Source organism: Protopterus annectens, chromosome 14.part0 (assembly GCF_019279795.1).
Source record: "Protopterus annectens isolate FY-2018-M chromosome 14.part0, PAN1.0, whole genome shotgun sequence".
NCBI lineage: Eukaryota > Metazoa > Chordata > Ceratodontiformes > Protopteridae > Protopterus > Protopterus annectens.
The window spans coordinates 849,449,151-849,461,212 of NC_056748.1; the positions used below are offsets into that span (position 1 = coordinate 849,449,151).

The 12,062-nt window shown below is 37.6% G+C and overlaps 1 protein-coding gene across 1 annotated transcript in view; it reads right to left on the bottom strand.

Moving 5' to 3' along the window:
* The window catches only part of LOC122789291 (phospholysine phosphohistidine inorganic pyrophosphate phosphatase), a 1,206,440-nt gene that overhangs the window by 940,155 nt on the left and 254,223 nt on the right, over positions 1-12,062 (bottom strand). The window contains exon 2 of the mRNA XM_044056603.1: positions 11,840-12,027. Within this exon, the coding sequence (XP_043912538.1) occupies positions 11,840-12,027 (188 nt within the window). The remainder of the gene's footprint in view (positions 1-11,839; positions 12,028-12,062) is intronic.

Genomic DNA, 12,062 nt, shown 5'->3' on the forward strand with positions numbered 1-12,062 from the left:
TTTTCCAAACTTTTTGATGCCAGGCAACATTCCATGCTAATATTTTGTTGTGTTGCTCTTGTGGTTGCTATACTCTAAAGTTAATCACCTATACTATCCTGTAGCATTTATCTCATTTGACCAAAAACATAATACAAATTCCAAGCAAACTTACAATTTCCTTCAAATTGTTTTCCAAAACGTTCTTGATACCAGATGTCTACCTGTTATCATGCTCTTCTTCTCTCAGCTCCAATTATATCATTCAACTACTACTGTTATTTTACCATTTTCTCAAAAACAATTTCAGTATTGACTTTAAATTCAGTGACACTTCACCGATTCTTAGCATAGTGTGTAAAAAATAATAAAACACTCTTTCCCATTACCTTTATAATCTCTGTACTTCTTCATGACACTTTCTCCACTTCTTTCTCTTTCCAAGAGTTCCCTGTGTATTCTTCTTCTTCTTTGTCATTTATATCTTTTTTCCTACAATGAGCTCATATACGTTCTTTCAACTCCTGTCTTCCTCCTACATTTATCTCTTATTTAATAATTTCCTGCTCATCCTCTTTTCTCTCCTCAAAAACTCCTCCTTACTTAGAGATTTCACAATCTAATAATACATTCCAAAAGACAACCTATTTTGATTCATGTAAAAGACCATGTTTGCATAATAAAAAAAATACCCACCATTTCAGGGTATTTATTAAATTTAATTTGTTTATGCAAAATCAAGTGAAGTCACTACTTTAGATCCTCAAAATGCTGATTATTTCTTTCCATGCAACATTTCACTTGGACATCTAGCCATTTAAACTGTATTTTGGATGGTTAACATTTTTAGATTTCTCATTAGCTTATACTCTGTTACCTTTTGTTTGTCCAAAATTAAAATGAATGTTCTGGTACTGAATAGTATTTTTATAACTCTTGAGAATTAATTATGCCCTTTACCACCTTCCCAACCTCTTTATTGTTTTCTTCTAATTTTCTTTTCTTTAAATTTAACCTACTGGCTAAGCCTTTTTCCTCTGATACCTTTTTTTGATTCTCTTTGATCTTGGTTTAATCATATTAATTTGTTTTTCACTGTTCCTAACATCTCATTTTGTTTTTGGTTATCTCACAGTTCCTTCCACTATCTGTTCACTTCATATTCTACATTCCACTCTCTTGAAATGTTTTTTTCTTAGCAGTTTCTCTTTCCCAAATTCCATTCTTTCATATCTTCATCTCCTTCTAGCTTTATTACCTTAATTTCCTAAGAATCCATCTCATTTCAAACTTAATATTTTCAATTTCCTTATTACTTTCAAATAACTGCTCTAGAATTAACTTCTTTGTTGTTGTCTGAGCTTCTAAAATTTTATTTATCATGGTGGTGCTGCGGTAGCGTTGTCGCCTCACAGTTAGATGTTGCCCATTCGATTCTCAGTTAGAGCGTCTTCTGTGTAGCGACATTCGTGAATGGGCATTCCTTCGTTGAAGGTTGTGCGTTAGGCCCAGCAAGCCAGTACATAAAAATCTACTGCAGTAGAACTCTACTGACCTCAGCAATGCTTTTACGGAAGAGATCTGTAGCTGACAGATCATATAGTGCTCAGAAAGCATAAGCTTTTCATCAAAGAGACAAGTATGTCTCCGTTTATGCTTGAGTCTCTACCCTAATGCACATGGAACTCAGCATTAAACTAATGCTCATGTGAAATAAAGTGTATACAAATGAGCAAGATGGGGCAAGGACAAACAGTGAGGCCATAGTGGCATTATTATTATATGCTATAAGCAACTCACCTGGACCACCTCATCAAAAGGAAATGGCTGAAGGTAAGCAAAATAATCAACAATTACAACATATACATTTTTTGTATTCTTTCAGTTCAGTATTTGATGGGATGAAAATGGGCTAGGGAACTGTGAACTAATCAAGAAGGCAGTCTACCTAATAGACACATCCAATACTAAATCAGAGAGAATACACCAAGCTGCAATACCAAGTCAACAATACAGCCAAAACAACAGATAACAAAGCATAGCCCAATCCAAAATGCAGAGGAAGTTTTGATCAAGAACTTTGGACTCACTGGCAGTCTGGCTGCTAAGGATTCCCGTCACTCAACAGCTTTGTGACGTCAACACTGAGTCAGTACAGAAGTTCATGAGTTCTTTTAATAATCCAATACTGAGTCAGTGGAGAAGTAAATGAATTCTTGTAGGACCACCCTTGCACTTCTGGTGGATTGTTCACATGGCAGATCCCCCAGTTTGCTATTTTAATGGCATGCTCAACAGACTTGCTATGCTTATTTGTAATTAGGGTCAGCTACCATAGCAAATGACAACAAATCACCACCCCACCTCCAATCCTGTCCTTAAGGCACTAAATTATGGACAGCATGGGGTGCACAGGAGCCACTAGACATGGACCAACATTGTCATCTGGCTAGGTCACAGTTATAAAGGCCAAGTCAGCCTCAAGCAAAAGGCACCAGGTAATACTTGGCTCATTAATTGTGGACATGACATTGCTATATAAACACCCTTATTGCAACTTACATTGCCCAGGTCTTCAGTGTTAAAGACTTCTGGCATCACACTGTAGACTGCATTGTTTCATAAATTTGCATTTCTTCTAAATACGCCACAGATTATCACCTTCATAGTTACTTAATGCTTAATTACCAGCACACTGCATGACAGCTTACACCTTGAAAGGGAGTAACAAGGTGGAAAGACTACCTGCAAAAGGCCTGTGTACCTGTACTCTAATCCTGAAAGGATGAGCACAGTTGTACCAACACACTAACCCCTACTGTAAGATTCAGAACATCCAACATTAGGCAAGGTCTTGCTGCATGTTTACAAGCATGCCTTCTATTTCTATATCACTGGATGAAGGGACAGCAAATAAAACAGGAAGAAAGCTATCACTGTTGTCAGGATCATGTCTCTCAACCTCTTAACATAAAAAAATCTGGAGAAAGCCTAAAATAATGGGGGTGAAGGTCCAAAAATAGGGACAGATTTAAACTACTGCTCTTATAAAGCTAAGGTCAGGATACATGGTGCTTTTAAACTTTTGTGGTAAACTATCCAAGAAGAAATTAGCCATGATAGAAAAGAAAATGATTGTAAGGTCACAGCTGTAAGACTAGCTTAAATTGCCAGATAGATTGTACACATGATTAAGGTTACAAGCTGTAAATGAGCTGCTTCCTGTGGTAAACGGTTTAATTCTCTCAACCCACTCTGTGACCTTGAGCAAGTCATTTAACCAGACAGTCCTTTGGTGCTACTTGGAATTTAAGCTAGGCTCATTAATGGTCATCTGAATTGCTAAGAACTTGGACAAGTAAAGTAAAAATCACAGTTCGAAGACAAGCTTAATGTGGACAAGAAAAGCAAAAATCAAGAAGGAAGACAACCTGCACATCATAGGTAGTGCAGTCAGTTATCCTACAGCCTCAGTATTGGGGTTACTTCTTATTTAGCACACCCCAAAGTTTGCTTGTTACTGTAACTACACACAACAGCCTGCTAAGTATAATCTTGTCTGTCCTGTTAATAATTAGCTATGGCCTGTGAGGTTAATACATCTATTTATATTTGTGCTTTGCTGCTTTTCTATTAACATTTGTTGTTTGCTGCCTTTTGTTGCTGCAAAACTTGTTATTTTATGCTTCTAGTGATAATTGTTGCTTGCTGATTTTTGTTGTTACAATGTGGTTGTAATCTGAGCTGAGGCTACAATTGGTCATTCTGTGATCTGTGTGCTCTACACTGGTAACCAAAACGTAATTAAAAGAAATACAAACTAAACTAAACACAAACATTTTACTAACCTTTCATTTTTTTGTTTGTTTCATCCATTCTGCGATCCAGGCTTGGGAAAGTCACACATTTAGAGTACTCACACTTTATTTTGTTTTGTTTTTGTTTTATTCTATTTTTCCTTTTCTCTATCAGGTTTGTCTGATAGGGTTTAGTCTAAAACCCCTTTTCAGCAAAAGCCTGGGGAGAAAAGCTGTAACATATTGTAAACATTCAGTAGTATACATGAACAGACATTGAGTGATTGAGTGATATACATCAGAAAATGGGCAAACCTTATATTAAACCCTGATTGGAGAACAAACGTTCTCAGCAAGGTGTTAATGTACATGTACTGCCCATTAAGAATTACCATGATGTTTCACGGCAGCATATTAGGCTGCTGTGGAGCTCAGGCTCTAAGGAGTCTAACAGCTGCCATTATTTTATACTTGCTAAGCAGCACTTTTGCAGTTCAGTGAGTCTAAAATTAAAACAAACAGAAAATTAAAAAGAAAAAAAAAACAGAAAAGTGTGACTGTGTTTATGCCTGTGTGTGTGTGTGTGTGTGTGTGTGTGTGTGTGTGTGTGTGTGTGTGTGTGTGTGTGTGTGTGTGTGAGTGTATGCGGGCATTAAAGTAAGAGTGAGAATGACTTAGACATTATTTTACACACTCTAAGCAGAGCTTTTGCTGGTTAGAAAGTGTAAAATATTAAAAAAAAAAAGGTGAGAGACAGTTTGTGTGTGTGTTTATATTTTTGTCTGCATATATGAGTGTATGTGTGCTTGCATACATGAAAGAAGAGTGTGTGTGTGTGTGTATGCGCACGTCTGAGATAAACAGAGAGAGACTGAGCAGTAGCCGTGGCAGTTAAAATTAAGAGGTATATGTACTTCTCAACATCTTAGCTTAAAAATGTGGATAAAGGGGTTCATGTCAAATGGACGAAATGCCACTTCAACGACACTCACATGAACGAGACCACTTCACTGACAACATAAAACACCGAAAGAACAGATCACCGATTAACAGTTCATAGATTTCGATATCACCGACACATACTTCAATGAAACCTCCTTAACATGTATAACTGTAGAGTCCAGACTATGCCATTATACTGTAATTCTCAGAAGACAACATGCTATATTCATAGCGGTGATAATCCGTGACAGAAATCCGTGAAACACATATCCAGAAGTACATTTATGTAGACTAAACAAACAAACCATCACCGTGGTAAAATATAACTAGTCTCATTATATACACGATCCAGATCTGATCATAACTGGCACCACAATCACAGTTGTAATAATTTAGCTATGGCTTTAACAAACTCAGCATGACTGTAAGACTCTTGATTGCCCAATATTGTTCTAAACTGTGCATGTCGCTTTAATAACCGCTCCCATTTCGGGGACGAGGGAATACCAGTTGCTATGAGATTTCTGAATTCGTCAACCCCGTTCTGTTCTCTCGTAAGAACATTTAATAACACAGCTAGATCAGTTCCCCTGCCACTCAGCAAGCACTTTAAGCACCTATGCTAGGCTTCAACGCTATTCTGTGTCCTAGGTAGGAATAGCTGATTCATCTCCAAAATGTTCCAGAATGATAGTGAAAACAACGGTGGGAACGGCATAATAGAGGTAGTATGGGTACTGAACTTTCTCATTTTCCCATAAATGTACCACTCAGAGAAATAACAAAGCAACTCCATCCCCTGTGCTGGAAACACATCTCTCAATTTCTGAAACGTCTGCATTACATCCCTTTCATTGAGAAATGCTAGTGCTATCAGGCTTTTAACATGCAGTTGAAAGGATATATCCCTATTGTATAATGAACACAAACCTAGTTGCTGTACCTTATGCCATATGTTTTGGCCGAAATGAAAAAGACAGCCTTTAGAAACAGCCACATTGACATTTAGCCTGATACTATTCATAGCGGTGATTTCATTGTCAGATAGCACACATCGGACAGATGGTTCAAAACCATTTTTGGACATTAGATAGAAAAAAGCATGCCACATGTAACTGTAAGCCTTCAATGATTTTTTCGACATTAAGCAATATACAAGTGGAATAGCCTTACTATAACTCCCAAAGTTGACTAAACCGTGAACACTGTAAAGCTGCCTGCAGCATATACCCTTAGAAAAGAAGGTCCTTTCCATTAGCCAGATTGTGGCTCTGCTGAGGTCATACGGATTGCTGATTGTACTAAAAACAACAGTAGTGCCAGTACTAACATCAGATAAGGTTTTGCTAATGAATATTCCGCTTTTCAGAGAGAGCTTCTGAAAGTCTATATTGTTTAATGTTAGACACGGCCGGCCTTAGGCATAGGCGAACTAGGCAACTGCCTAGGGCGCCATACAGCCAGCCTCATAAAGGGCGTAATTTTATGTATTTATTTATTTATTTTAATTACTGTACTTTTATTATTTTGCAATCTTCTCGGTGCCCTGGCTCTGAGTGAAGGGCGCCGAGAAGATCGCAAAATAACAAAACCATAGGGCGAAGGGAAGGGGGAAGCGCCCTCCCACTTTTATAGCCGCAAGTAAAAAAAAAATTCTTGTCACGCACGGAACATAAGTTAGTTCAGTGAAGAGAGGGGTTAAGGTCATGCGTGCACACGTGTGGCCGTTCAGATTCAATATAAGGTAAGTGTTAAGTGTGAGTCTATGTGTAAGTTAAGCCGTTCATTTCTGTATGCGAGAGAAAGTGTGTCTGTGTATATGTGTTTGTATGTAATTTAAATTAGTCGTTCTGTTACTATGAGTGTGTGTGTGTGTTGCTGTGTGAGAGAGTATGTGTATGTTACTTTGTGGGAACTGTGTGCTTGTGTGTTTGTTTTTGCTGAGACCTGTGGAGATGTGTGTGATATGTGTGATACAAAGATGAAGGTGATCCTCAAGTTAAAATGGTAATGTCAGATTCTCATCTGATGGGCATGCCATGTGGCTGTTAGAAGCTTTGCTTGGTTAAGAGACAGGGCAGATATTTAGGCATGAGATCAAAAGGAATTGCTCTGAAGGTGATTATGAGGGCAATCTGTTGCTACTCTTCAGGTAAAAGTTGTCTAGGTGAGTTTCGTGTGCTGGTTTAATGAGAGTTGTTTTCCTAGCCATCTATATTGTTTCCTATTGTTTGTTTTCCTGATGCCTGGCCCTGGATTTGAGAGTCCTTCGATAACTTCCAGATGAAGCCATCCAAACATACAGCATTGTAGAACAGCTGCCAGTTTATGGCTGAGGATATAAAGGAACTCAAGGCATGTTTCTGAATGGATGTAATGGGGTAGTGGTTATGTCATTCCCCTTTCTTATTCTTTCTTTTCTGTGGCCAGCTTTGGCAGCCTGCTACTTTAAGGTCAGAATACTTGGCTATTACTTTTGCTGTCATATAGTTAAATAAAGGAGGTTTTATTAAGCTATTTGAATTGGGTGGATATGGTGTGAATATTAAAGCTCCTTTATAGCTGTGGCACCTAATTTATAGTTCCATATTTTAGAAGTGAAAGAATCTGCTTTCTTTTTGCTTACTTTTGTTGACAACTCATCAAAATCTGTAACTGCAAGTTTTTAGAGTTAACTATTGTATTAGTTTATGCACTGCACAATTGCATATTTACCTCTTTTTTATTTTTAGAAAACAGTAGTGCCTTCTACGCAGACAAATCTTGTGAGACATTTTATGTCTGTCATACAGAACTCACTATAGCATTGTGCCTGCTCCATAGCTTAATGTTGTAGTAGACCACGTTTATGTGCTTCATGCATGTTTTTTGGTACAACTATAGCAAGGATGGCGTGAGTGGCACCCTGTTTTGGTTTTACCATCCCAGACTGACAAAAAAAGCATTCCCCTAACTCAGCTGAGGGGTAAAAGGTTTTTAGGTTAAGCACAGAACTATTAAATATATACGTTACATATGTAAAAAGTTATTGTTAAGCTAGTGCTCCAAGCCAGTTAAATGATTATCAGAAATACTTTTGAGTTTCAAGGAATGATTGTTCTGCCTAGCATCTTGCACTTGAAAAATCCATACCTTTACTCACCCTTCAGAATTATTTGTTGACGTGTACATCTCAGGATATAATTTTAAAACTGCATATTGTCAGTACAGTTCAGATTAAGGATCACATTATTTATTTTGTCCTTATACAGACTACATTATTGTATGTGCACTTTACACTTTCTTTTTATGGCACTGAGGCACTTATTTATCTTTAGATCTGGGCTATGAATACAACGAATTTCACTCTAGCAAGAAGGATTGCATGAAATGTAGTTTATGACCAGAATTCGGAAAAAAATGATAGCACATCTGCTTAACAAATATAATATGTTTAAAAATGAAGAGAGTGGCCCACAAGTGATTAAGTCTGTAACAGCAGATAGGTCAGTGCTAGAGCTACATAAGTAAGCAATTCACTTGCAGAGGTAGTACGAATACTGTAAAGACTTGGGTAGTACAGGTCCCATGACTTAGGCTCATTAGTGTACATATAGCACATTCACAATGATGCAGTTCCATACATACATTGTCATACCATTCCAGGCACAGCTGAGACCCCAAACAATGTCTAAACAGCAAACTCTGTGCTATGTTTGCATTAAAAATGGAGAGGAATTGGGTGAAAAGGACTGTAGAAAGCGGGAAAGAGTAAGCAGAGGAAGATACAGAAGGACAATGAGAAGGAAAGAGTGATATGCAGTCGGGGAGGAGAGGTATTTTCTTGTGGGACAGGTGCCCTTTTATAAGAAAAATAGAGAGGGTAAGTAGCATGAGGGTGGTATGGGTAGGAAAGGATATAGTGATGGCAGCAACAGCAGACAAACTGATGCAAAAGGGCAGCAGGCACTGAATTTATAGGTAAAACATTAAAATGTAAAGTTGGTTGTCAGTAGCAACCTCCATTAGTTACAGATTTCTTTAATGTAGAATTATTCAGATGGTTTTACTTCTGCAGAGATTGTGTATATCGAGTGATATTGGTGGATTGTAATTACAGAAGTTTTGAGTGGCCTTTTATGGTTGAAATTTTCTGACAAGGGTAGTTAATTGGTTCATACATTTTTTTCATTGCTTATTAAAAGAATGTTTAAAACTACAAATTTAAAACCCATTCTAACAAGTGGTGCTGTATTATACAAGGAATATAATTTACAGTCAGGAAGATGAATCAAAAAACAAATACGTGTATGCATGGCCCTAAAAAATGTGTGCAAGCAGTCTGTTTTGAAAACAGCCCAAAAGTAAACTTAATTCTCCACTGGCCAGATGCATTTTCTATGAATCTGGGTTTTCATGCTATTTTAATGAATGTGAGTTTTGCCATTTCAATGAGTATGAGTTTCAAGGGCAGAAAAGTTTACTGCTCATGCTAAATCTGTATTCATTGCGAGACTGTATTTTTAGCAAATGGCTGTCCGTGTTTGTGTTATTTTATTTCAATATCTGTAAATATTGTGGAAGTAAATAAGAAAACAGTATGCATACTGATAGATTTGAACAGTGTGTATGGTAACTGGTGAGAAATATCCAAGTAATGGAACACTGGAATGGGTGGGGAGGGGGCTACTGCTGAAGGGTAGGGGTTGCTGCAAGAGGGGTTGCTCGGGGGGGGGGGCAATCTATTACCCTGCTAGGGCCCTATTTGACTATGATCCAGTTCTGGTATTTAAAGTAAGAAATAAGTACACAAAGGTAGTTGCAGTTTAACTACATTACAAGGTATCTTTTTCTTCTTATGCATTTAAATGATTTAAGGAGATTACTGGCGTGGTTTTCTTGGGGAGTGACCTACCGGTGGGTGTGGCTCAAATAGGGGTGTTTTGTGAGTATGTTATGGGTAGGGCGTAAGGGGGCGCTGGAGCACTACTTCGCCTAGGGCGCCATTTCAGGTAAGGCCGGCCCTGATGTTAGACATTCGTCTTTTTCTGCTAGAAACACTTTACGGAGTACACAAGTTACTTGTTGTAGCAAAGCTTTCCTACCTGGTACTTCATGAATGGTAGCCAGGGACGTGGAAGCTAGGACATCGTCCACCATGAAACAGGGATTATCTTTACTTAGTCTACTTCTATCCTTCACATCGCTGCTGACAATATACTTTTGTACTTCCCCGGGTTCACCTGCATGGTTATGCTGGCCTGACTTTTCCAGCTGTTCACCATTGGCAACTACAGTTGTTACAGCTGTACCTCTACAACTGCCTGATATTTTATATTTTCATCCACAGTACGTTTTACTCTGCCTGCTTCTCTCACAGTGATAGAGAATGCCTTCAATTATGAGCATTTCTTTGCTGAGTTGGGACTGCACAGTATGATATATATTGCCTATGACACCAGGACCGTTCCTGTGGAACTTGTCCAATGCTTTGTTTGAGTGGTACATAGTACAAACTGTTTGCTTTGCTATCACTGTTTATAGTAGCTGTTGGCGAAAGTTAACCGGATGTTACTGATTGTGATTTCAGCGCGGACTGCATGGTCGTTCAGTTAAAGTTCGAGGATATTTGTCATTTACATGGGCTTTCGGTGAAGTGGTCTTGTTCATGTGAGTGTCATTGAAGTGGTGTTTCGTCCATTTGACATGAACCCGGATAAAGACTAAACTAAAGGGGGGGCAATGGCACAGAAATAGGCACATATTTTAACACTGCTGTTATAAAATTAGAAAGTTGCTAGAATAATAGGATTTGTTTTAGCATGCATTTTCTTAAGGAAATAAAATCTGAAATTCAAATAAATGTCGTTATTTTAATTACTTCAATGCCTAATGATTTGCCAGCAAACCACACATTTTATGAGTAACTGACCAAAACAAAACTAGGTAAAACTTTGGGCATTCTTTGAAAATGTTATATTTTGGATGTAAAATACTTCTTCCAACACCATTTACATATACTACAGTAAGTCTGAAATTAGGCAGAGGAACTATTTTACAGTAAAAATATAAAAATAATAATATAATAATAAAAAATAAGTAAAACAACCATTTTTACACAGACCTTTCTCCAAGCACAATAATGCACTGCAGGGTATATATTAATGTGTAAATAATGCCTTTCCCCTGGGGTGTAGAGCACCCCAGGGTGTGCGTTATTTACACAGTAACATACACCCTTGTTGGGCATTATTGCTTACTTAACAATTACAAACACATCTGTCTATTAGACTATACTCATATGAAATAAATGTAAATATTACACTATAAAAGATATTTATGCATTAGTAGAAGATGAACAATGAGCATTTGAAGAGGTGAGATGGTCGGTTTGTGAAATAGCTAATAGATCATTTGATTAGTGATTAGAAATTCAAAGCAATAGAGGTGTGGGAAGAATTATGTAGGGCATAAAATGCTAACATTAGAGTTAAGAGGTGGGGTGTAAAGCAGATTCAGAGACAATTATTTATGGCAATCATAAGGTGCGCAGTGTCACAAATCTAGGAATATAACTGAGAGATGCTAGTAAAACTTATCAAGGTATTGGCGAAGGTCGTGGGGTATAGAATTCTGTATGAAGAGAAATGGTTTGTCAATATGGCAAGCTGAAGGTAACAGTGGCCTTTATCCCGGAGATGTACACACTTGTGATCACATTATTGTCCCTCTTGTATCTCATATATTATTCTTATAGTGTAGTTGTTACAGATATTTCATGTATTAGTCCTATGTGTTGTACATATTTTTGTAATTGTCCCCCAGTTGACCTTGAAATTGGTCTTTTTGTATCAGTGCCCTGCCCCAGTAAACAAATGTAAATAAAGAAAGAAAGAAACAGAATGAACAACTCAGGCATAAAACAATATAGCTGAAACATAATTAACTAAAAAGATTAGTTTTCGAACTGCTTCAAGGACACGTGTGGCCTAAGATATATAACACAAGACAAGCCCTTTTGCTGTTTCAGTGAAATCTCTTGAAATATTAGCACAGATAGAATAGGACAGCGTTAAAGTAATTTCCATGTTAAACATACTGCATGCATAAATTGTCTCACAAGAGACCTTGAAATGTCTTACCATCATGCACAAGGAGGTGTGGCCTTAACCCACGTTCTTTCAGGATCTGACAGACTGCTGGGCCAGGAGCAAAAATCTCTTCAGCAGAAATATCATACCCCACGAGATTCAGTTTTGTTATAAATTTTTCTCTGGTTGCTTGCGATTCATTGGTACAGAAGCGTAACTTCAAACCAGCCTTCTTAATTCTTTTGTAAAAAGAAAAAAACAAACATAACATAGT